General features: G+C 39.5%; 1 protein-coding gene across 1 annotated transcript in view; it reads right to left on the bottom strand.

Annotated features, from left to right (window-relative positions):
* DARS1 (aspartyl-tRNA synthetase 1) overlaps positions 1–25632 on the bottom strand; it is a 70564-nt gene that overhangs the window by 28928 nt on the left and 16004 nt on the right. The window contains exon 4 of the mRNA XM_059704570.1: positions 21606–21708. Within this exon, the coding sequence (XP_059560553.1) occupies positions 21606–21708 (103 nt within the window). The remainder of the gene's footprint in view (positions 1–21605; positions 21709–25632) is intronic.

The following is a 25632-nucleotide window of genomic DNA, read 5'->3' as shown; positions in this document are numbered from 1 at the left end:
TACATAAATTTTAAAAATCCATATCCCAATAATACTTAAGAAATAATTCAACACACCACTTCCTCTTTCTATTTCCTTCTTTTTTCTTAGATAATCCATATTATTTTATTTTTATACTAGAGGCCTGGTGGATGAAATTCATGCACGGGAAGGATCCCTAGGCCTGGCCAGTGATCAGGGCCTTCTGGCTGCTGGCCGGGGCCTTCTTCATTCCATGCTGTCCCCTGGTGGTCAGAGCACATCATAGCGAGCGCGCGAACTCCCGGTCAAACTCCCGAGGGGACAATTTGCATACTAGGCTTTTATATGTATAGATAATAGATTCACATTTCTATAATACTCCATAGGTTTTATTCATTTTGACATTACAAAAATTTTAACTGGTACTATTTAATATATATGTGTGTGTGTGTGTATGTATATATATATATATATATATGTATATGTATATATGTATGTGTATATATATATATATGTATGTATATATATATATATATATATATATATATATATATATATATATATATATATATTGATTTCAGAGAGGAAGGAAGAGGGAGAGCTAGAAAAATTAATGATGAGAATCACTGACCGCTGCCTCCTGCACACCCCCTACTGGGGATCGAGCCCACAATCCAGGCATGTGTCCTTGACCCTTCAGTCGGCAGGCCAACGCTCTATTCACTGAGCCAAATAAGCTAGGGCTTAACTGATACTATTTACAGGTAAAAGGTATGCAGTATTAAATTATACAATCACGGTACTTGTCCTGTCTTCATTCTAATTGGGAAGATAGTTTGAATATTATTTTTTAAAATTTAAATTCTTTATTGTTTAAAGTATTACATATGTCTCTTTTTCCTTCCATTGACTTCTCCCCAGCCGCTCCCAACCCCCAGCACATGCCCTCACCCCCCTGCTGTCTGTGTCCACTGGCTATACTTATATGCATGCATACAAGCCCTTTGGTTGATCTCTCTCCCCCCTTCCTTGCCTTCCCTCTGAGGCTGGATGGTTTGTTTGATGCTTCTGTCTCTGGATCTATTTTTGTTCATCAGTTTATGTTGTTTGTTATATTACACAAATGAGTGAGATCATGTGATATTTATCTTTCTCTGACTAGCTTATTCCACTTAGCATAATGCTCTTCAAGTCCACCATGCTATTGCAAATGGTAAGAGTTCCTTCTTTTTTACAGCACTGTGTAGATGTACCAGTTTTTTTAATCCACTCATCTGCTGATGGGCACTTAGGCTGTTTCCAAGTATTAGCTATTGTCAATTGTGCTATGAACAATGGGGTGCACTGTTAAGTGTACATATTCAGTGGCAGTCAAAATGTTGTGCAACCATCCCCATTATTTATTTTCAGAACTTCTTCAGTATCCCAAATAGATACCCTGTACTCATTAAACAATTAACTCCCCTTTCCCTCCAACTACTCCCTACCCCAGCTCTTGGTAATCTCTATTCTATTATCTGTATCTATGAATTTTACTATTCTAGGCCCCTCAAAGACATAGAATCATATTTGTCCTTTTGTGTCTGACTTATTTCACTTAGCATAACGTTTTTAGGATACATCCATGTTATAGCATATATCTGAATTTCATTCCTTTTTAAGGTTGAATAATATTCCATTATATGTACACGCCACAGTATGTTTATTCATTCATCTAATGATAGGTTGTTTCCACCTTTTGTTTATTGTGAATAATGCTAGAACAGTAACATACAATGATCTGTTTGAGTCCCTGCTTTAAATTCTTTTGGGTATGTACCTAGAAGTGGAATTGCTGGATCATATAAAAATTCTATGTTTAATTTTGAGGAACCGTCATATTGTTTTCCAAAGCAGCTGTACCATTTTACAATCCCACTGGCAATGCACACAGGTTCCAATTTCTCCACATCCTCACCATCATTATTTTCCATTCATTCACTCATTCACTGATTCATTATTGATTTTAGAGAGAGGTGAGAGGGAAAGAAACACTGATGTGAGGAACATTTACTCGTTGCCTCCTGTATGTGCCTCAACTGGGGATCGAACCTGAAACCTGAGTATGTGCCCTGACTGGAATTAAACATGGGATGATGCTCCAACCAAATGAGCCACATGGGTCATGCTGTTTTCTGTGTTGGTTTTTTTTTGAATAATGGTCATTCTAATGGGTATAAAGTGATGTCTTATTGTGGTTTTGATTTGCATTTCCCTAATGACTAGTGATATTGAGCATCTTTTCATGTGCTTAGTGGCTATTTGTATATCTTTGGAGAAATGTCTATTCAAGTCCTTTGCCCATTTTGAAATAGGGTTTTTGTTGCTGTTGTGAGTTGTAATTCTAGATGTAATCTGGATATTAATCTTTTATTGGACATATGATTTGCAAATATTTTCTCCATCCAGTGGGTTATCTTTTCACTCTCTTGATGGTGCCCTTTGATACAAAAGTTTTATATATATAAAATCACTGCTAAATCCAATGTCATGAAGCTTTTGGTCCATGTTTTCTTCTAAAGAATCTTATAGTTTTAATTTTTATATATTTAGGTCGTTGATCTATTTTGAGTCAAGTTTATATATGGTATAAGATAAGGTCTTTTGCATGTGGATATCCAGTTTTCCTTGCACCAACTTTTTGAAAAGATTGTTTTTATCACTGAATGGTCTTGACACCCTTGACGAAAATCAATTGACCACATATGTCAGGGTTTATTTCTGGGCTCTCTATTTTATTTCATTGGTCTATATGCCTGTCCTTATGCTGGTACTACCTGTTTTGATTACTGTAGCTTGGTAGTACATTAAAAAAAAAGTTCTTATTACTGATTTTTAGGGGGGGGGGGAGAGAGAGAGAGAGAGAGAGAGAGAGAGAGAGAGAGAGAGAAAGAGAAACATCAATGAGAGAGGAAACATCATCAATCAGCTGCCTCCTGCATGCCCCCAATGGGGATCGAGCGCACAACCTGGGCATGTGCCCTGACTGGGAATCAAGCCTCTTGTTACCTGAGTTGACACTCAACCACTAAATCACACCAGCTGGGCTGTCATAAGTTTTGAAATCAAAAAGTGTGAGTCTTCCAAGTTTGTTATTTTTCAAAAATTTTTTGGCTAGTCAGAGTCCCTTGAGATTCCATAGAAATTTTAGGATGGCTTTTTCTATTTCTGCAAAAAAAAAAAAAAAAAAAAAAAAAAAAAAAAAAAAAAAAGAAATGCCATTGGGATTGTGACAGGGATTGCACTGAATCTGTAGATCACTTTGGGTAGTATTTTTGTCATAATACTGAATTTTGAAGTGGTTTGTTACATAGCAGTTTTCTTCTGCAACAGCTGACTAATACAATCTTAAGCTCAAGAAAGTTATAGCCCTAACCGGTTTGGCTCAGTGGATAGAGCATCGGCCTGCGGACTGAAAGGTCCCAGGTTCGATTCCGGCCAAGGGCATGTACCTTGGTTGCGGGCACATGCCCGGTGGGGGGTGTGCAGGAGGCAGCTGATCGATGTTTCTCTCTCATCGATATTTCTGACTCTCTGTCCCTCTCCTTTCCTCTCCGTGAAAAATCAATAAAATATATTAAAAAAAAGTTATAAAATTAATAAAAAAAACCACACCCTTGAGTTCAAAGCTATTATATGATCATAATAAGGGTCTCTAAATGTTTACTTGCAGTTTATCATACACACATTGCCAACCAACAGTGTACATTATGCACTATATGTTTTTAAAAACTGGATATACAAAACTTTACTATAAAACATTAGGCTGATTTTTTATCAAACACAGCCGAATTTATCTGTTCAAGTGAATACTGTCCTCTTCAAAGTGACTGCTCAGGGAAAGAGGTTGGTCTATAAATACATTTCAAAATCAAAACTGCCTAAAACAATCCGAAAATGACATCTGGTATTACCTCTTGGCTTTGTCACACATATTAGTTTTTTGGGGGGACCAATCTCATTTATACTTATTATTTACTATCCTTTAGAAACACTAAAGACCATGATAGGAATCTGGGTGGGAGAGTAGAGGAGACATTAAAAAAATATATATCAGAAGAGAACGCATTAGAAATACAAGGAAGTAACATGTTTCACAGAGAGAACAGTTAATATATCAACTATAGGACTAATACAGATAGAAGATATTAAGCTTTACATATAGGGTTAACATAGCTATAGATAATATATCAACTATTGGGCTGAGTAGTTATCTCTGAACATTTTTGATATTATAGGAGATTATACTTATTACTAAAATTCCAATCTCTCTATATAAAAGGCTAATATGCAAAGTGTCCCCTCGGGAGTTCGACCAGGAGCTCGCTTGCTCACTATGATGTGTACTGACCACCAGCGGGTGGCATGGAGCGAAGGAAGGCCCTGGCCGGCAGCTGGGGAAGGAAGGCCCCGGCCGGCAGCCAGAAGTCCCCAATTGGCCCTGATTGCCTGCCAGGCAATGTCTCCTCTACCCATGCACAAATTTCATCCACCGGGCCTCTAGTGTTAAACAAACATAAATTTAAAAATTTAAGTCCCCCATTAAATAGCCAACCCCTCTTCCTATAATTACTGTTTTACTGTTTGGTCTATACACCTCCACATTTTTTCTCATTTGCAGAAAATATGGAATGCTTCATAAATTTTCTGTCATCCTTCTACAGAAGTTTTGTTCATTTTCTCTGTATTTTTTAATGTTGAAGCATAGTTTTATTTTTATATTTATAGTGCAAATGAAACTTATCTTAATATATATAAATACCTTAACTATCACTATTCCCACATCAATTTCCTTTTATGTTCCAGTTCCTATGTGAAGTAGTTTGTTGGGGTCCAACCCCAGCAGGTCCAGGGGTCCCCGAAGATGTGGACGGAGTTGGTGAAGAAGAAAGGACACGGAGGCAGCGTTCAGTTGATCAGCAGCCTAGCCAGGATCTCCAGCCAAGTTCTGGTGTGTATTGTCTTGTTACATCTGTATTTATACCAGTTGATTTTAATCCTGTCAATTTCTATTGCAAAGGTTAGGGTGTTTCTTATCTCCATTCCAGGGAGTAAAGATTATGTAGCTTCAGCGAGATTGTTTGTAGTTAAAGTGATTAACTACCCACCTGGCACATAGTTAAGGGGTTTTATCCCCTCCCTAACTTCAGGGAAAAATCCCTACCTGGGGAAACAACCTTTCTCAGAGAGGTGACCTTGGTTAAAATACATAGCGCTAAGGGGAGCAAACATTAAGAACAGTATGCCATATACACCAGGTCCCTTGAAACATATGCTGTGCAGATGTTTCTTTCCTGCAGCGACTGTGTCAAGTAGCAAGGATGGACCGGCTTCCAGCAGTAGTTTACACATATACCATCTCGCTTAAACTTCACAAAAGTCTACAAAGTAGGTACTGTCACAATTTTACAGTTGAAGAAATAGACTAAAAGGTCAACTAATTAGCCTAAGATCACACAGCTAGTAAAATCACGTACAGATGACTAGAGAATTGTTAGACTTAAAAATTAGCACCCAATTTTAAATACTACAGAATGTATCGTCAGCTCACTTTGAAATAATACATTCTCAATCTTAGAAGCTGACGAGCTGCCAGACTCCATTATAGTTTATAAGAAAGAAACTGGAAAAGGCCCTTCATGAATAATTTTCAAAATGTCAAGAATCGTGCTACCTTCTCCAATAATGCTGATGCATCTTGATGTCCTGATATTGCTGCCAGCCGCAATAGAAATTCATCAGAATCGTTGTATAAAACAACATGAAGTTATATTTAAAGTTATAGTTAACTTAGAATAATTAATCCCATAAACTCTCTGGAATTTTGACACCAGATTTTAGACCTACTTTTAAAGTTTATCTTTTGACTTCAAAAATACACCTAAAAGACAAAACGGACATCATCCAGAACCACAGGAAGGCTGGCTGAGTGGAAATTCTACAACTAGAAGGAAAGAGAAAAGCACACTGAAACTCAGAGGAGGCGCGGAAGTAAAGTGCAGAGGTATGGAGGCGTACGCCGAAATGGCTGGCAACTGAGGACGCAGCGCACGTGGAAGGGGCTGGAAACTGAGGACACGGTTGTCTTTTTCAATCGGGAGGGAGTCTCAAGCTCCCAACTGCTCTGAACTCCAGTTCTGGGTGAGTCTCTGGGGACCCAGACTCATACGGGGAGAAACTGGGCTGTCAGGCATCGGGCAGAACTCAAGGGTGGCTTTCTCTCAGAGGTGCTTGCAGCTATTACCGGGATACTGAGATGCCGGGCCTCTTAGGTTAGGACTGGAGAGCAGCCATAGCTGCTTGCTCCGCCCTGTTGATCCCCTGAGACCCCGCCCCACCCAAGCTGTGTGCAGAGGCTTTTGCATATGAAAGGCCTGGCCCTTTGCAACCTGAAAATTACCTAACAAACTGCAGCTGAATCAGAGAGACCCAGAACTTCCAAAAGAAGGTCCAAGGCCCCACAGCAGCTTGCACTGCTTCACAGGTGGGCCTCATCTGGGCACCTCCAAACCCCAAACAAAGAAGAGGAATCACTCCATAGCTCCTGCTGGGTAGCCTCAGGCAGAGGCTAAATTAGCACCTCCTTAGAGATCTAAGAGCCAGTGTACCCAGTGGTCAGAGTGGGACCATACAGATTACAACTCCTCAGATCCATAAGGGACACACTCGGGGCAGACTCAGTGAGTACCAAAGCCCCACTGAAGCAAGTCTTGCCCCAGAAGGGAGTCTCCAGCTCAGAAGTTCTCACACTGCAGACACAGCTGATTCTCACAGCCAACTGGCCTGGAGGTCAATTCATCCCAGTGATAACTACAACAATCAAGGCTTAACTACAACAAGACTGTGCACAAAACCCAGAAAGGGGTGCACCAAGAGTGTCCACCTCAGGTAATTGGGGAGGCTGAGCCACTGGGCCCTATAGGACACCTAACACAGAAAGCCACTCTATCAACACAGGGAAGCATAAAAAATGCGGAGACAAAGAAACAGGTCACAAATGACAGAAATGGAGGAAAGCAAACGACTGGATATAGAGTTCAAAACCACACTTTTAAGGTTTTTCAAGAATTTTCTAGAAACCATCGATAAATTTAATGAGACCCCCAAGAAATCTAGTGAGACCACCGATAAATTTATTGAGACCCTCAAGAAATCTAGTGAGACCCTCGAGGTTATGAAAAAGGACCAACTAAAAATTAAGCATACACTGACTGAAATAAAGAATATTATGCAGAGTTTTAACTGCAGACTAGAGGATCGCAAGAATCAAGTCAAAGATTTGAAATATGAAGAAGCAAAAAACACCCAACCGGAAAAAAGAATCCAAATGAAAATGAAAAAAGAATCCAAAAATACGAAGATAGTGTAAGGAGAACTCTGGGACAGCTTCAAGCGTACCAATATCTGGATTATGGGGTGCCAGAAAAACAGAGAGAACAAGATATTGAAAACCTATTTGAAGAAATAATGACAGAAAACTTCCCCTACCTGGTGAAAGAAATAGACTTACAAGTCCAGGAAGCGCAGAGAACCCCAAACAAAAGGAATCCAAAGAGGACCACACCAAGACACATCATAATTAAAATGCCAAGAGCAAAAGACAAAGAAAGACTCTTAAAAGCAGCAAGAGAAAAACAATCAGTTACCTATAAGGGAGTACCCATATGACTGTCAGCTGATTTCTCAACAGAAACTACGCAGGCCAGAAGGGAGTGGCAAGAAATATTCAAAGTGATGAATAGCAAGAACCTACAACCTAGATTACTTTACCCAGCAAAGCTATCATTCAGAATTGAAGGTCAGATAAAGAGCTTCACAGATAAGAGAAAGCTAAAGGAGTTCATCACCACCAAACCAGTATTAAATGAAATGCTAAAAGGTTTCCTTTAAGAAGAGGAAGAGGAAGAAAAAGGTAAAGATACAAATTATGAACAACAAATACACATCTATCAACAAGTGAATCTAAAAATCAAATGAATAAATCTGATGAACAGAATAAACTGGTGAATATAATAGAATCAGGGGCATAGAAAGGGAGTGGACTGACTATTTGGGGGGGGGAGGGGTGTGGGAAGAGACTGGACAAAAATTGTACACCTATGGATGAGAAAAGTGGGTGGCGGGGGTAAGGGCAGAGGGTGGGTGGGAACCGGGTGGAGGGGAGCTATGGGGGGAAAAAAGAGGAACAACCTTAATAATCTGAACAATAAAGATTTTTTTAAAAAAGTATATCTTTATTGAAGTTTTCAATACAAATACTGAACTGGACAGGGTCAAATACAGAAGTTCTGCTTCTCTTACAATAGATAACTGCCTCTTTATAAACTACTTAAGCTCAGAGTTGCAACCCACAACAGTATAATGACTTAGCCTATGTTTACCAAATTGTCCTCATGATTCTCAAGGGGTACCCACATATCCAACTCCCTGTGGGCCTCAACTATAGGTGATCTATACATATACTTCTACCACAGCACCAGTAACATGTCTTTGTATGCAGCTGTTTATCTATATTTACTCTCTTACCAAATTTTCTTTTTTTTTTTTCTTAAAGGGAGTATTATATTCTAATCCCAAATAAGATTTATCAGATGGAAGAGCCAGCAGCCACTTTTGCATCTTAACTTACTTTTCAATTTTACAATTCATAAAATACTCACCAAGGCATGGCACAAGTTTGGAGTTCAAGCACAGTGCACTTTATGGTGCAAGATCCATTAAAAGCAATAATTTGTAAGATCCTCAACAGGAAAGTGTGCATTTTTTTTTTTTTTTTCAAGGAGTACTTTAAGGAGGAAAGCAGGACTCCTTAATCCAATTTTATGTGAAAAGTGATTTCATTCTCATCTGTGGCCACTTTCCTCCTGTGGTTACGGTTAAAGTTGGAGGACTAAGCGCAAAATGAGCAGCATCTCCCCATGTCAGGAGTTCTTTTCCACAAGTATGAAGTACCAACCTGGCTTTCCCTTGAGAAAGCAGTAAATCTCACTCTGAGCAGACATCGCCGAGACTTTGATGGTGAACTCACTCTGCTCTATGTCACCTTTCTTTGCCTATTTCTTTTTGTTAGTTGCCTGAAGTCCACAGTATGAACATGGCTATAGAAAAGATTCACTTATTTTGCATCATTAGCTAATGCTTTCCCTTCCTCTATGACAATTAGAATTCTAATGTGAAAAGGCAGAAGGATGGGTTTGGAAATGTTGCAGTTCTGCTCCAACATCTATGAACCTGGGCTTTACTCTTTCTAAGCCTCACTGTCCTGCTTTATAAACTGGAGCAAGTTTCTTAAGTATTATATGTATCATTGTGTACAAGCCTAATATAGTGCCTTTACCAAAGCAGGTGCTAAATAAGTTTTCTAAATCAATGAGACTTCTGAGGATTTTGATATTTTACAATTTTAAAAGTTAATGCAGCAAACTGAATTTTAGCTTACCAACTCTGTAAAACATTTATTCTTTTGTAAAAGATCTAAAAGTAAAGTAAACAAACTTGCAGGTAGCTAGGTGACTCATTGGAGAATGGGAAAGATACTTGTGACTCATCAGCTACCAATAAATCACTTAACCACAATGACTAATACGAAGAAAACTTAAAAAAATATATGTATATAAATAAGAGTCTGAAAAAGTCTTTTTTTCTTTTCATTTTCCAGAATCCAAAAATTTCTATGTTGGGATGGAGGCATGTTAAATAATCACAAATAGCAAAATATAATTTTTAACTTTAACAACTGCTTTTTCTTTTAATCTTTAATTTCTTTATTGATTAAGGTATTACATATGTGACCTCATTCTCCCCATAAACCACCCCACCACCACTCATGCCCTCACCCCCCTGCTGTCTGTGTCCATTGGTTGGGCTTATATGCATGCATACAAGTCCTTTGGTTGATCTCTCCCCTTACCCCCACCTTCTCCTACTTTTCCCTCTGAGGTTTGACAGTCTTATCGCTGCTTCTCTGTCTCTGGATCTATCCCTGTTCATCAGCCTATGTTGTTCACTATATTCCACAAATGAGTGAGATCATGTGGTGTTTATCTTTCTCTAACTGGCTTATTTCACTTAGCATAATGCTCTCCAGTTCCATCCATGCTGTTGCAAATGGTAAGAACTCCTTCTTTATACCGTGTTCATGGATTGGTAGAATCATCATCATCAAAATGTCCATACTACCCAAAGCAATCTACAGATTCAATGCAATCCCCATTAAAATACCAACGGCATATTTCACAGATCTAGAACGAACGTTCCAAAAATTCATCTGGAATAAAAAAAGACCTCGAATAGCTGCAGCATTCCCGAGGAAAGAAGAACAAAGTAGGTGGGATCTCAATACCAGATGTCAAGCTGTATTACAAAGCCACTGTTCTTAAAACAGTTTGGTACTGGCACAAGAACAGACATATAGAAATCGGCCCAAACCACTACGCCCAATTAATATTAGACAAAGGAGGCAAGAGCATACAATGGAGTCAAGACAGTCTCTTCAATAAATGGTGTTGGGAAAATTGGACAGATACATGCAAAAAGATGAAACTAGACCACCAACTTACACCATACACAAAAATAAATTCAAAATGGTTAAAGGACTTAAACGTAAGACGGGAAACCATAAAAATACTAGAGGAATCCACAGGCAGCAAAATCGCAGACATATGCCGAAGGAATTTCTTCATTGATACTGCTCCTAAAGCAATGGAAACTAAAAAGAAAATAAACAAATGGGACTACATCAAAATAAAAAGCTTTTGCACAGCAAAGGAAACCATCAACAAAACAACAAGAAAGCCCACTGCATGGGAGAACATATTTGCTAATGTTATCACCGATAAAGGTTTAATCTCCAGCATTTACAGGGAACTCATACAACTCAACAAAAGGAAGATAACCAATCCAATCAAAAAATGGGCAACAGACCTAAACAGACACTTTTTGAAAGAGGACATACAGAAGGCCGAAAGACATATGAAAACATGCTCAAAGTCACTAATCATGTGAGAGATGCAAATCAAAATGACAATGCAGTATCATTTCACACCTGTCAGAATGGCTATCATTAACAAATCAACCAACAAGTGTTGGAGAGGATGTGGAGAAAAAGGAACCCTTCTGTACTGCTGGTGGGAATGCAGACTGGTGCAGCCACTGTGGAGAACAGTATGGAGTTTCCTCAAAAAACTAAAAATGGAATTCCCATTTGACCCAGTGATCCCACTTCTAGGAATATATCCCAAGAAGCTAGAAACACCAATCAGAAATGATATATGCATCCCTATGTTCATAGCAGCACAATTCACCATAGCTAAGATTTGGAAACAGCCTAAGTGCCCATCAGCAGATGAGTGGATTGAAAAACTGTGGTTCAACAACTGCTTTTTCAAATGAACTGTGGTCCTTTTTTTCCCCATTTTTTTTTTTTATTTCAAGAAAAACGATTTTAAATATAATAATGTTACATGCAATAAACCTTCAAGAAAAACTATTTTAAGTATAGTAATGGTACATGCAATAAACATTAATCTCAAGAAAAACAATTTTAAATATGTTACATGCAATAAACATCAATTATTCTAGAAAAATGATCTTACATATAATAGTAATACATGTAATAAACTTTAATATTTCAAGATTAAAAGGATTTTAAGTATATTATTATTATTACCAAAACTGTACTAACATAGTATATCACAAAAGTTGTAAGAAATATTAAAAATCCGCAAATAACAAGATTACTTCTATTATATTCTAGTATATATTTTTTTCACTCTGGCTCTATTTTTGTCCATCAGTTTATGTTGCTCATTATATTCCACAAATGAGTGAGATCATATGATATTTATCTTTCTCTGACTGGGTTATTTCACTTAGCATGATGCTTTTAAAGTCTATTTTGTCAGATACGAGTATTGCTCATATCATTTTAAATACACAATTAAGGATCTGTTCTTAAAGATCTCTAGGGAATGAAATTTGACAACCTTCCTATGTAATTCATTTGATTGCTTCATTTTTATATGCATTCAACCGTAAGAAAATTGATCTTTCCAACAAATTGATTACAATAATGTGTTGAAGAGTCATGTGGCACTTATATTCAATTGGTAACTCAACTTTTTCAGATTAGTACATTGATGAATTGGATATTCCTAGGAAAGGTAATTTTGGGAAAAACAACTGACCCCACATTAGGCTCTAAATGTTCTTAAGGCAAATAATCAACAGCCAGAAACTGCTAGCAGTATAATCTAGTCAATAAGGCGAAGATAAAAATCTCAGATTTTAATACCTAAAGTAAATGCTAAGGTAGTTATCTACTTTAAGATATTAAAAGTGACCTCATATTTTGCCTTTTAAATGATTAGAAAGCCCCAGCTGGACCTATCTGATTTGATATTTTTAAGAGCAGAATCCTTGCTTTATTCCACCTGGTATATGGCCAGAGGGAATAGAGTTAAATGTAGGGCCTCATAGAATTAACATATAAATACCATTATTTTCCCCACTTTGTTGTGTAGGAAGTTCACAATATTTTAAATGTACAGTCTCTTTGGGTAGCACTATTCAAAATGGAAACACCTTGAGAATATATAAACAGTCCTTAGACACTGTCCTAGTATACACATTTCATTATATAAAAATGGCCTTTTTTTTTCATGAACATATTTCTACCCTATGCTATTTTCCAAACCAAAGATTCTAGCACACTGGTTAGTTGGCTCACTAGGCTGCTAGCTTCTCAAAGTAAATGTTACTAAATATTCATTTGAATTACCTCATTCTTCATTGAGTGACTTTGTTTTTTCTCACATATAGAGTAATAAGAATGTGTAAAATGAACTGTGGCAGTGCTGACGATAAGAAAAGGCAAAAGAGTAAGCAAACATAGATGCAATTATTAAAGTTGTCTAGTGAATTTTAGGTTTCATGTTTATAATTATAAATTTTTATATTGAAATTATTAAAGAAAAAATAACTTTATTAACATAAAACTCTCTAGTTTCTAACTACTTTTCCCAACAGTTTTTATAGCATGCTTTTTAAAAATTAAATTTACTGGGGTGACATTGGTTAATATTATGTAAAGTTTAGGTGTATATCTTTATAATATGACATCTATATACTCCATTGTGTGCCCACCACCTTCAGTCTAGTCTCCCTCCATCACCATGTATTTGACTCCCTTTATCCTCTTTGTCCTCCCCCCAAGCCAGTTCCTCCCAGTAACCACTATTCTGTTGTTTGTATCTACTTCCTTATCTTCCCCCACCCCAGTATCAATAATGGTGAAAAATATACTATATTAAGCGTTTCTTTCTTCATATTTACATATTCTAATGTCAATAAAACTGTTAAAATTTTAACACTTACAGACACTTGAATATTAAAGGTTTTCAGCAGAACAAATTTGCTAGCCTTCTAGTTGTCAGAAATAATTAGTTGAATTTTACTATACTCAATGAGAAATATGTCCACAGATCTACATAACTACCCACATTCAAATTAGTAATTTTTAAATCTTGGAAAAGCTATAATGTAAGATTAGATAGGAAAGAGGACAGGCTTTAAAGTTGCCACACACTAGTTTTTCGAGTAATGCACCAACAAAATAATGTAAATTTTTTTTTAGTAAAACACTACTCAATATAGCACAATGATGTAAATTAAATTGTACAAGTCATTGAGGAAAGAATTCAAAATGCCCGAACATGAGAAACCATGTATTTTTGCTAGTTAAAAACAGAACCCAAAAAGCATAAATTATTTTTTAAAATATTAAACTACTCTTAGATAATAAAAATCTATATTCGAATTCTAAGGCAGGCATAGGCTTGTTTTACATGTCAAGTAACTTTTTGCAATTATAGTGAATTAATACCATACCAAATCTCATACTTTTATATTTCTCAGGCAAGGAGAAATAAAGATTTTCAAAGAAGGGTCATAGCTCTAAAAATGAAGTAAGACTAGATACAGTAAACAATTTATGAACTCACATGGCTAGTTGGTGGGGACCAAGCATCTGGGCTCTCTGGCCCTCTATTTTACCCAGCTGGCCTTTGGTGCTTTGTAAAAATTAAAGATTTAAATCGTCCTAGTAGTTCCATAATGACTTAGTGAACTCATTTTTCTTCACCAAAAATGTCAAGAATTTTAAGTTCAAAATAAGCTTGGTAAGAATTAAACACTACTCAATATAGCACAGACCAGTGGTTCCCAAACTACTGCATGGGCTCTTTTTAGTGGAACAAAAATGTCAGGAATCCTTAGTGAGCACTTAAACAAGTTTTACTGTGTTATTTAAATATCTACAAATATAAAACTAGTATAAATGCCTACACATACAGCTCTTAACTTTAAATCAAAATAAAATTTTAAACAAAATAAAAACAAGTATAAAGACACAAAATTCAAATAAACAGTATTAATTTAAAGCTTGCGAAAACTAAATTGCTGACTTTTGGGTTTACTGTATAAAGCTGTAATTGCAGATCCAGTTCTATCCTATCTAATAAAAGAGAAAAATGGTAATTGGCGTACGACGATACCCTTTTCATTGGCTAATCAGGGCTATATGCAAATTAACTGCCAACTATGATTGGCAGTTAACTGCCAACTATGATTGGCAGTTAACTGCCAACTAAGATTGGCAGTTAACTGCCAACAAGATGGCGGCTAATTTGCATATGTAGGCACAATGCAGGGAGGCGAAAGGGAAAGCAGGAAGAAGCCCCCTGCCACTGACAGTGATCGGAAACCCAGGGGGGAGCTAAGAGCTGGGGGGCAGGGCAAAGGCGGCCCTGGGGCCGCCTTTGCCCTGCCCCCCAGCCATGATCGGAGAATCAGGTGCCTTTGCCGCCCTGGCCAGTGATAGCAGGAAGTAGGGGTGGAGCCAGCGATGGGAGCTGGGCACGGTCGGAGCTGGCAGTCCCGGGAGCTAGGGGTCCCTTGCCTGGGCCTAAAGCGGAGCCCACGATCACGGGGCCGCTGCAACTGCGATCGCGGGGCCGCTGCAACTGCGGGTCCCCGCTGCCTGGGCCGGACGCCTAGGCCAGAGGCGTCAGGCCTGGGCAAGGGGCCGATCCTGCAATTGGAGGGTGATGGGGGGTCAACGCCTGAGGGCTCCCAGTATGTGAGAGGGGGCAGGCTGGGCTGAGGGACACTCCCCCCACCCCCCCCCACACACCCAGTGCACGAATTTCGTGCACCGGGCCCCTAGTATTTAATGTTTTTGTATTTTTAATTCTAGTAATGTGAAGAATGCCTGTTCACAATTACATAAGACATTAACTCTGAGGTTGGTTCAGGATAATTAGGCCTCATAATCAACCAAAATTCTGTAAAGAGCAATCCAAGAATGACAACTTAAATAAAGTATTAGTCGATAAGTTTATAAAACTATCATGTTCATGTGAAAGTTAATAACGTTGCATTGTCAATTGAAATGTTAATCAAATGAGTATCCAATCTGATAACTATTAGAACTGGAAATAGAAACATTTTTCCTTGCATGGAAACTACTATGCTATTAGTGATTCTGCTGCCTTTATACAGATAAATGTAGGATTCAATAAAACTGTTTGAATGGCACAGGCTTTTAAAACTTCAGGATGCCTCTTAACTATGAAGTATCACCTCGTAACCCAACTCATTCAGCATGTACTACTGTTCAAATACAGTGGAATTTTCATTTGTACAGAACATGGGTATCATTTGGCTTCAGCTGGCATGAACAAAATTGTAAATCTGCAGAAAACGCTAAATGGAAGCACTAAATTTACAGTTATTTTGTTATAACTTAGGCTTTAAAACGTAAAATAATACCCTTATATAACTTTAAGATAATAATAAAAATGTACACTGAAATTTTTAAAAATCTAGAAAACGTTCAGCCTCCTAGGAAACATATCTGTGGACCCCAAAGAAATGCAAAGAGAAATCCATCAATGAGGATCATGAAAGACATGGGCTTAAATTAAGTGACAAAGAGTGAGGATTTAATGAATAAAGCCAAAGCTTTTAAGAAGAGAAGCCACTGCAGATACACAGAGTGTATCTTGGGAAGTACACAGTGACAAATAACACTGTACTGAGGGAACCAGCAGGCAGAATTAACATTGGACATGGTTGGAAATAGAAAGCCATTAAGATGTTAGATAAAAATAGGACTTCAAAAAAGCTTCTAGCAAGTATAGACTTAGGAGGGCACAGAAAGAGCTTGTATGTATCGCTAAATATTAGTTTAATCAATTATTGGAATATTTTGTTCAAACCCAACTAACGTGGCAGAAATTATAAAGGATAACACTAAAGAGAGAAAAGAATTAAAACCAAATAACTTAGAAGACTCACTTAGAAGAAAACTCACAAATAAAGATTTTACTCTCAAATGTTTTTTAAAATATGAGTTAATAATTATAGTATTACTATCATTCTGGTGCTGTATCTGAATGTTGGATTATCCTTCATGCTTCAAAACAGAATGCCCATATGAGCCACAGTTAAGGATTTTGTAGTATGGCTGAGTTAGCTGAATTCTTTTCTTGCCTAGAAGATCCTTCTTACACTCTCCCATTTAGATGAAAGCCTTTAATTAATATATTATGAGGGCATCAGTGAACTAATTTCTGTTTGAGAGACCATATACAAATAGCTCTTCCAGCTACAGCTTTGGTTGATTATCTGACATGGTCAATTGCTGTTAATCGAGTCCCAGGAGCCTCTGAGAAGATCCAAAATTGTCCTATATAATAAAGAGGTAATATGCAAATTAACCCTCATGCCCTCACAAGATGGCTGCCTACAACCAGGCCAGCAGGGGAGTTAGTGAGGGAAGACAAAACGACTGAACAAGCAAGCTGCGTGGGGCGACCGGGCTGGCAGGGGGGTTAGTGAGGGATGACCAAACAACTGAACAAGCAGGCTGTGTGGGGTGACCAGGCCGGCGGGGGGGGGGGGGGGGGGGGGGGGGAGGCAGTTAGGGGCGACCAGGCCCGCAGGGAGGAGCAGTTAGGGGTGATCAGGCCGGCACACAGAGGCAGTGAGGGGCAATCAGGCTGGGCTGGGGGGCGGGGGCATTTAGGGGTGACCAGGCAGGCAGGCAGGCAGATGAGCGATTAGGGGCCAGCAGTCCAGGATTGTGAGAGGGATGTCCGACTGCCGGTTTAGGCCCGATCCCTGGGATCGGGCCTTAACTGGCAGTCGGACATCCCCTGAGGGGTCCCAGATTAGAGAGGGTGCAGGCTGGGCTGAGGGGACCCCCCCCCCCCCCGTGCACAAATTTCATGCCCTAGGCCTCTAGTAAAAAAATAACTATTTGTGAACTATTTTGATGTGTTTACTTCTAAAGACATCAAATGAAATGACTATCCTCTTGTTAGTAAATGCCTCTTAGTAAATATCAAGGGTAAGTGGGATTTTAACAAGATTTTTAGACTAGAATCTTTGCTTCAGGAACATAATCCTGAGGTTACAATGAAGTTTAATGGAAAAACATATTCTAAATAAAATTGTCATCTTCATATACTACTTTTCAGAACCAAGCTGTAATAATAAAAGCGTAATATGCAAATTGACTTAAAAGCAAAATGACCATCTGGACGACTGTCTGTAAGACCACACTATGACACACACTGGCGCCAGGTCAGCCAAGGCTGGTGCGATGTGATTGGTCGATTGCCCAAAAGAGGGAGACCTAGGCTACCTGGCCAGCGGCACTGCGGCAGGTAGGTGGGGCCTCCCTCTGTGGAGCCCCATGATCGATTGTCCTGCAGAGGGAGGCCCAGGCCACTGGCTGGCGGAGTGATCGATGGGGAGGCTCTGCGGTCCATCACCCCGCAGAGGGAGGTTCAGGCCATCGGCCAGCAGGGCAATCAATAGGGGGCGGGACTCCGTGATCACCCCAAAGAGGGAGGCCCAGGCTACCCACTGGCAGTGCTGTGGCGGGTAGGTGGGGCCTCCCTCTGAGCAGTGATAGACTGCGCAGCCCTGGCCGGGTGGGCGGGGCCTCCCTCTGCAGGGCCATTGATCACGGAGCCCCACGATGGATAGTCACAAAGAGGGAGGCCCAGACTACCCGGCTGGCAGCACTGTGGTGGGTGGGCAGGGCCTCCCTCTGTGGGACGATCGATTGTGGGGCTCCCAGGCTGCTGAGGGCCCTCCTGCCCGAATACATGAATTTTGTGCACCAGGTCTCTAGTCCTATCTAATAAAAGAGAAACATGATAATTAGCCGTACCTCTGCTACCCTTCCCATTGGCTAATCAGGGTGATATGCAAATTAACTGCCAGCCAGGATGGCGGCTGGCAGCTTGAAGCGAACATGAGGCTTGCTTGCTTCAGTGACGGAGGAAGCCAATGTTCCCCCCCTGCCACTGCCGGCCTCTGAGCTTGCAGTTTGAAACATTGTTACAAATATAGAAGCTAAACAAAACCCCAGAAACCTGCTTTCAGCCAGCCGAGATCTCAGAGCTGGAGTTGAAACAGTGTTTCGATTATAGAACTCAAACAAACCAGATACCTGCTTTCAGCAGCCGAGGCCTAAAAGCTGGAGCCAAGCCTCAGAGCTAAAGCTGGCCCAGAATAAAAAAGAAAAAAAGGAGCGGTTGGGAGCTTTAGTCACCCACCAGCCTGAAAACAGCCCTCAGCCCCTCACCCAGACTGGCCAGGCACCCCAGTGGGAACCCCCACCCTGATCCAGGACACCCTTCAGGGCAAACCAGCCAGCACCAGGCCTCTATCCTATATAGTAAAAGGGTAATATGCCTCCCAGCACTGGGATCAGCGGAGCCGCAAGGCCTCCCAGCACCGGGATCAGCGTGACAGGGGGCAGCACCCAAATCCCCTGATCGCCCTGTGGCTCTGTGTGTGACAGGGGGCGGGGCCACAACCTCCCTAACCGCCTTGCTCTGTTCGTGACAGGGGAAGGCACCCCAAACCCCTTATCAGCCCTGTGCCTGATAGGGGGGAGCTCCCCAACCCCCTGATGGCCCTGCGGCTCTGTGTGTGACAGGGTGTGGCGCCCCAGCTGCCCCCCCCACCCCCCACAGGCCCTGCTCTGTGTGTGACAGGGTAGAGCCATAACCTCCCCATCTGCCCTGCCCTGAGTGTGACAGGGGGCAGTGTCCCAACTCCCCTATCGGCCCTACTCTGTGTGTGATAGGGGAGAGCTCCCCAACCCCCTGATTGGCCCTGCTCTGCGCATGACAGGGGGTGGCGCTGCAACCTCCCCATTGACCCTGCCTTGAGTGTGACGGGGCGGTGCCCCAACCCCCCAATCGGCCCTACCCTGAGCGTGACTGAGGGTGGCATTGCAACCTCCCGATCCGCCCTGCTCTGTGCATGACAGGGGGCGGTGCCCCAACTCCCCAATCAGCCTTGCTCTGAGCCCGACCAGGGGCTGCACCTAGGGATTGGGCCTGCCCTCTGCCACCCGGGAGCAGGCCTTAGCCAGCAGGTCATTATCTCCCGAGGGGTTCCATGCTGTAAGAGGGCACAGGCCGGGCTGAGGGACCCCCTCTCCCCCCCGAGTCCACAAATTTTTGTGCACCGGGCCTCTAGTCCTATATAATAAAAGGGTAATATGCAAATAGACTGAACAGCAGAACAATTTAACAACCAATCAAAGCGTAATATGCTAATGATATGCTAGGGCTGCTCAACAGCTCACTATGACGTGCACTGACCACCAGGGGGCAGACGCTCTGACGGGTAGGTTAGTTTGCTGCTGGGGTCCGGCCCATCAAGACTGAGCAAGACAGGCCGGACACAACCTGGAGACCTCCTGCAGTCCCTCCCCATCCTCGATTGTGCACTGGTGGGGTCTGTTTGCCTGGCCTGCACCCTCTCACAATCCGGGACCCCTCGGGGAATGTCGGAGAACCGGTTTCAGCCTGATCCTGCAGGCCAGGCCGAGAGACCCCACTGGTGCATGAGTTCATGCACCAGGCCTCTCGTTAAATATAATTTAGCATATATGTCTGTGGTTTCCAGGGGCTCAAAGGCTAACTATATAACATTTATTTCTAGGGTCCAAGCTTATTTATGCCCCACTTCATAGGACATAGATTGACCTTAAAAATCACAAACCTTTGCAGACTATGAGATGAAATCTGCAAAGCTAAATACCAAAAGATACAGGTAGAAGAGATGAAAGTGACAGTCTCTGGGCATCAGGAGTGGGAGGGAGGGAGAGATGGGGTTACTGTACTAGTAGTACTAATACTATTGAGTTCACCAGTGAGAAGCCATGTAATTAATGGCATTGGAGTTTTAAATCAGAGTGCAGGTATCGCTATGATACAATAAAACTAAATTTGAGCCCAGCTAGCATGGCTCAGTGGTTGAGCGTCGACCTATGAACCAGGAGGTCATGGTTTGATTCCCGGTCAGGGCACATACCCCGATTGGGGGTTGGGGGCTCGATCCCCAGTGTGGGGTGTGCAGGGGGCAGCCGATCAATGATTCTCTCTCATCATTGAAGTTTCTATCTCTCTCTCCGTCTCCCTTCCTCTCTGAAATCAGTAAAAATATATTTAAAACAAAACAAAACACTTAACTTTGATAAGTACATCTCTAAACTAAAACCAGTTGCTGAGCATCTACTATTTAAAACACTATGATATGAGATGATAAAACTGAATTTGATAAATAAATCTCTAAACCAAAATCAGTGACTAAGCATCCACTATATGTAAAATACTATGCTGGAGGAGTCATGGAGGTCCCAAACATAAATTAGAGTCTTAAATTATATGACTTTTTAGATTTTTCTAGTTATAAATTGATAATTCTATGTGTATTAACTCATCTTTGAAAGCATACATCTAAAGAACAGACATAAAAATCAAATACACTTACTTTAGATTGAATTTCTTTGAAAAACATTTATGCCTATGAAATACTTTACTACTTAAAATGTAAAGATCGTCCATTTTCCAAGTCTTCTTTGATCATTATCATGAAAATAAAATTTCAGTTAAATTGAGAAAAACATACAAATGAACAAAACTAGGCATATCACCAACTATTAACTTAGAACTACAGCATGTATAACCACTACGCTATACCATTTCTTGCAAACTGTACAAAACAAAGCATTTCTACAGGAACTCTGAACCAGACAGCAAGACTTTTGGAGAGACAAAGCAATTTTTACCTTTTAAAAAATCCTTCAGGAGGGAATCAGTTGTAAAACTACATTATTTTATTTTATACACTTTTATTCAGTTAGAAAACTTGTTGCTCAATATGCAAATCAGAAACTGAGGGAGGGAGAGAGGAAATGAAGCTCCAAACACCACAAAATAAAGTTGCTTTGCTATGTGGAGGCTGCCAGGCTTTTTGTTACTCTACTTGAAAGTAAATGTGACTTGTCTGTAGAGAGTGCTGCTTCAGCAGTTCCCGATGAATTTTAAGCCTGTGCTCCATATTTTCTCTTTTGTAAGTTTAATGTATTCAGCAACACTGAACCGACAATTTAAATAACTACATTTTTAAACAAACGAAGCATTGATGTTAATGTATGAAAATGGTCCAAACCCCTGGGAGTCTTGGTTCCCACCATTGTTTATTCTGACAACAGGATATAATTGCTTACTTACTTGGCAGCAAATTTAACCATCTGCTTGCTTGCATGGTCTCCCACTGCCACAAGAGCCTGAACGTTAAACTGCTGCTGACGTAGGACTAAGAAACACTGCTTCCCTGAATAAGACAGAAAGAACACAAATGTATTAAGGACATGCCACTTCAGGTTTTACAGGAAAAAAAATGCTTATCTACTTTAAATTTGGGTCAAAATTTACTATATTCATCAGGCTCATAACACACATATATCTGGCTTTTACAGACAAAATACTCATCCTCAATTGACAAACTTTAAACAAACCCAAGTTCCTACTATGAGTAAAATAATGCTTTTAACACGTTTGTTATGAGAACACAGGCAAATCACTAATTAAAAAATATTACAAATAAAGAAATTATTTTGTTATTGCATTGATTTATTAAACAAATTTCAAGTAACTTCAGATCACTTTCAACATTCATTCAATAGCTATTATATTCTACAGGCAAAGGCACTGTGCTAACCACCATGGGAGCTTCAATGATGCAAGCACAGAAGTACTAATAAAGAACTTAGTAACAAGAACACAAGCATTTTATGGGGGGTGGTCCATTTTACTTTCTACCAAAGTTCATTTAAAGAGCATTTAGAAGGACAGGCTAGTTCAGTGAAGGCGAACCTTTTGAGCTCGGTCTGTCAGCATTTTGAAAAACCCTAACTTAACTCTGGTGCCGTGTCACATATAAAAATTTTTTGATATTTTCAACCATAGTAAAACAAAGATTTATATTTTTGATATTTATTTTATATATTTAAATGCCATTTAACAAAGAAAAATCAACCCAAAAAATGAGTTCACGTGTCACCTCTGACACGCGTGTCACAGGTTCGCCATCACTGGGCTAGTAGTTTCTTTCATGGTCTATTTCCTTTATCGCCTTCCCAATCTTTCATCCTTTGTAATAGTTCTCAATTTTTCTTTTACTCCACCTAAGTTACTTTGTCTATGAAAGATCGTTCTCTTTATGCCTTATAGCCAGTTTTATTTTTATATATTCTGGGCCTCTTGATTTCCCCTCCTTTCATTAAAGAACCATCATTCCTTATTCTTAATCTTTTGAAAACAACTATTCATAACAGATTCTAGTAACTATATATCCTTGTGACATCCTTTTCCTCCAAAGCAGATTCTTTTTAAGTCTCTGTCAAGTTTTGGGGAACTATTTCCTCATAATACCAGGTAAATCTTTTTAAGACCACTTTTTTCATCAGCTTGTCTTATAAAACTGCAAAAGATGATCTGATTTTTAAACTGAGAATTATCCTTTATACTGAGAACTAGCCTTGGGGGAAAAAAAAAGCAAAAATGCAAGTGGACTTATAGTTATTACTTTCAACATAGACTATTTTGAAAAGAAAATCAGACAGTAATTATGAATTTATAAAAGAAAGATAGATTGCAAGCAAAGTGCCAACACAAACATAATCTATGAACTTCTGAGTCATATATGGTAGTTTTACCACTAAATAGACACACATTTTCTCTTTCCTTTGGAATATGATCCAGTCATAAAGTACAGTTTTTAAGAAAGTTTTATGTATAATAAATTCAGGGGATTTTAAGACACTGAATAGATAGAGATTGATGAAGTTAGAGAGAAATCTGCAGGTGGATCAAAATGACATTATCCCAGGAACTACTGAAACTATAGCCAGATATTAGGCCACTTAGAACAAAGTGTTAGCATGAATTGGAAGGCAACATGATTTAGTAAGTATTTTAGCTTTTCTAACCGGACAGACAGGCAGCACAGATTTAGCTGCACTACAAAGCCATCATGCAATGAACTCTAATGCCACACAAAAGACCTTGAGAGAAAATGGAGAGCTCTATAGAGCATATAAACAGCGAGCACAGGAAAATGTCTCTGGGTCAGCACTAAGGGGTAACATTTAGTATAAGGGTTTGGTAAAAAGTAAAAGCTCTGAAATCAAAAGACCCAGGATCACATTCAGCCCACCACTTATGAAGGAGCCTGTGGGAAAATTATTATTCTTTGATTGGTTGACTCCTGCACACACCCGACCAGGCTAGGATAGAACCTGCAATTCAGGTATGTGTCCTTGATTGGGAATTGAACCTGTGACCCTTTGTTGCCAGTGCTCTAACCACTGGTAAGGGTGGAGCCTGTTGAGAAAATTATTAAATCACTTTATGCTTCAGTTTTTCATATGCAAAAGGGGAAAAAAAAACAATAGATATAACTCATGGAGTTTCTTGATGTTTCTTAAATAATATTGAAAATTATATAAGTAATATATTTAGAGTTGTGACATTCAATTAATATTAAATATGAATATAAAATATTAATTAGTATGAACTATAAATATTGTTTACTACTATTATTAATAGCAGCACTACCATTGGTTATTTATTTGAGGATTATCATTCCTATTTCACAGCTGGATTACTATGTGCAAAAAGTATGTCAGGTGTCTGGAATATAAAATAAATATTTGTTAGATACTCATGATAGACCATTGTGTGAAAATATAATAAAACCACATATAATCTCTATTTTGTGTAAAAAGGATAGATATATGAAAAGATGCTCAGAGTCATTAATCATCAGAAAAATGCACACTAGAACCACAATGAGATATCACCTCACACCTGCCAGAATGGCCATCATCAATAAACAAACAAGTGTTGTTGAGGGTGTGGAGAAAAGGGAACCCTTGTGTACTGTTGGTGGGAATACAGATTGGTGCAACCATTGTGGAAAGCAGTATGGAGTTACCTCAAAAAATGAAAAATGGAACTACCTTATGACCCAGAAATTCCACTTCTGGGAATTTATCTAGAGAAACCTGAAACACTAGTTTGAAAAATATGTACTCCTATGTTCATTGCAGCTGTATTTACAATAGCCAAAATTTGGAAGCAGCTCAAGTGTCCATCAATTGATGAGCGGATAAAACAGCTATAGTACCTTTACATAATGGACTATTGGGCCTAAAAATGAAAAATTTACCCTTTGCAACAGCATGGATGGACCTAGAGAACATTATGCTAAGTGAAACACGCCAGAGAAAGACAAGTACCATATGATTTCACTCACATGTGGAATTTAATGAACAAAGTGAACTAACAAGCAAAGTAGAGAAAGACTCAGAGAGAGAGCAGGCCTACAGCTGTGGTGGGGGGTGTTGGACAGGGTGGAAGGATTGAGGGGGGGGGAGGGAGAACTCATGGGCCTGGGTAACACTGTGGTGAATGTGGGAATGAGGGGGTGGGTGGAGGTAGAAGAGGGTATAGGGGAGATGAATGGTGTTAAAAAAACAAAAGAAAAAAAGTTATTAACATAGATTGTATAGGGGACAAACACACCAAAATGTGGTTACTAATGAGTGGTGAAATTTCAGGGAATTATTATGTTCTTCATATTTCTCTGTATTTTCTGAACTTTCTACAATAAGCATATACTACTTTTCTAATCAGAAAAAAAAACTTTTTAAAGACAATGACACAATGAAAGAGGTAGGTATAGAAGGTAAGGCTTACATATGCTGCCTACAAGTGACTCACTTCATATTGAAAGACACACACACAGACTGAAAATAAGGGATAGAAAAAGATATTTCATGAAAATGCAAACAAACAGAAGTTGGGGTAGCAATACCTATACCATACAAAATAGACTTTAAAACAAAAGCTACATAACAAGAGAGAAAGAAGGACCCAGCCATTCCACTAAATAGAAAAGACACATACTAGTACATCCCTATGCTTATTGCAGCATTATTTACAATAGCTAAGATATGGAAGCAACCCAGGTGTCTATCAATGCATGGGTGATAAAGAAGTTGTATATGTATACCAGCCATAAAGAAGAATGAAATCTTGCCATCTGCAACAACATGGATGGACCTAGAGGGTATTGTGCTGATTGAAATGTCAGACAGACAAATGCCATGATTTCACTTATATGTGGAATCTAAAAACACAATAAATGAACAAGCAGAGGAGACTCTTGTTTGTTAAGGAAATTAAGTATGAA

This window comes from Myotis daubentonii, chromosome 7 (assembly GCF_963259705.1).
Source record: "Myotis daubentonii chromosome 7, mMyoDau2.1, whole genome shotgun sequence".
Taxonomy (NCBI): Eukaryota; Metazoa; Chordata; class Mammalia; order Chiroptera; family Vespertilionidae; genus Myotis; species Myotis daubentonii.
This window is presented reverse-complemented; position numbering and strand designations above follow the sequence as displayed.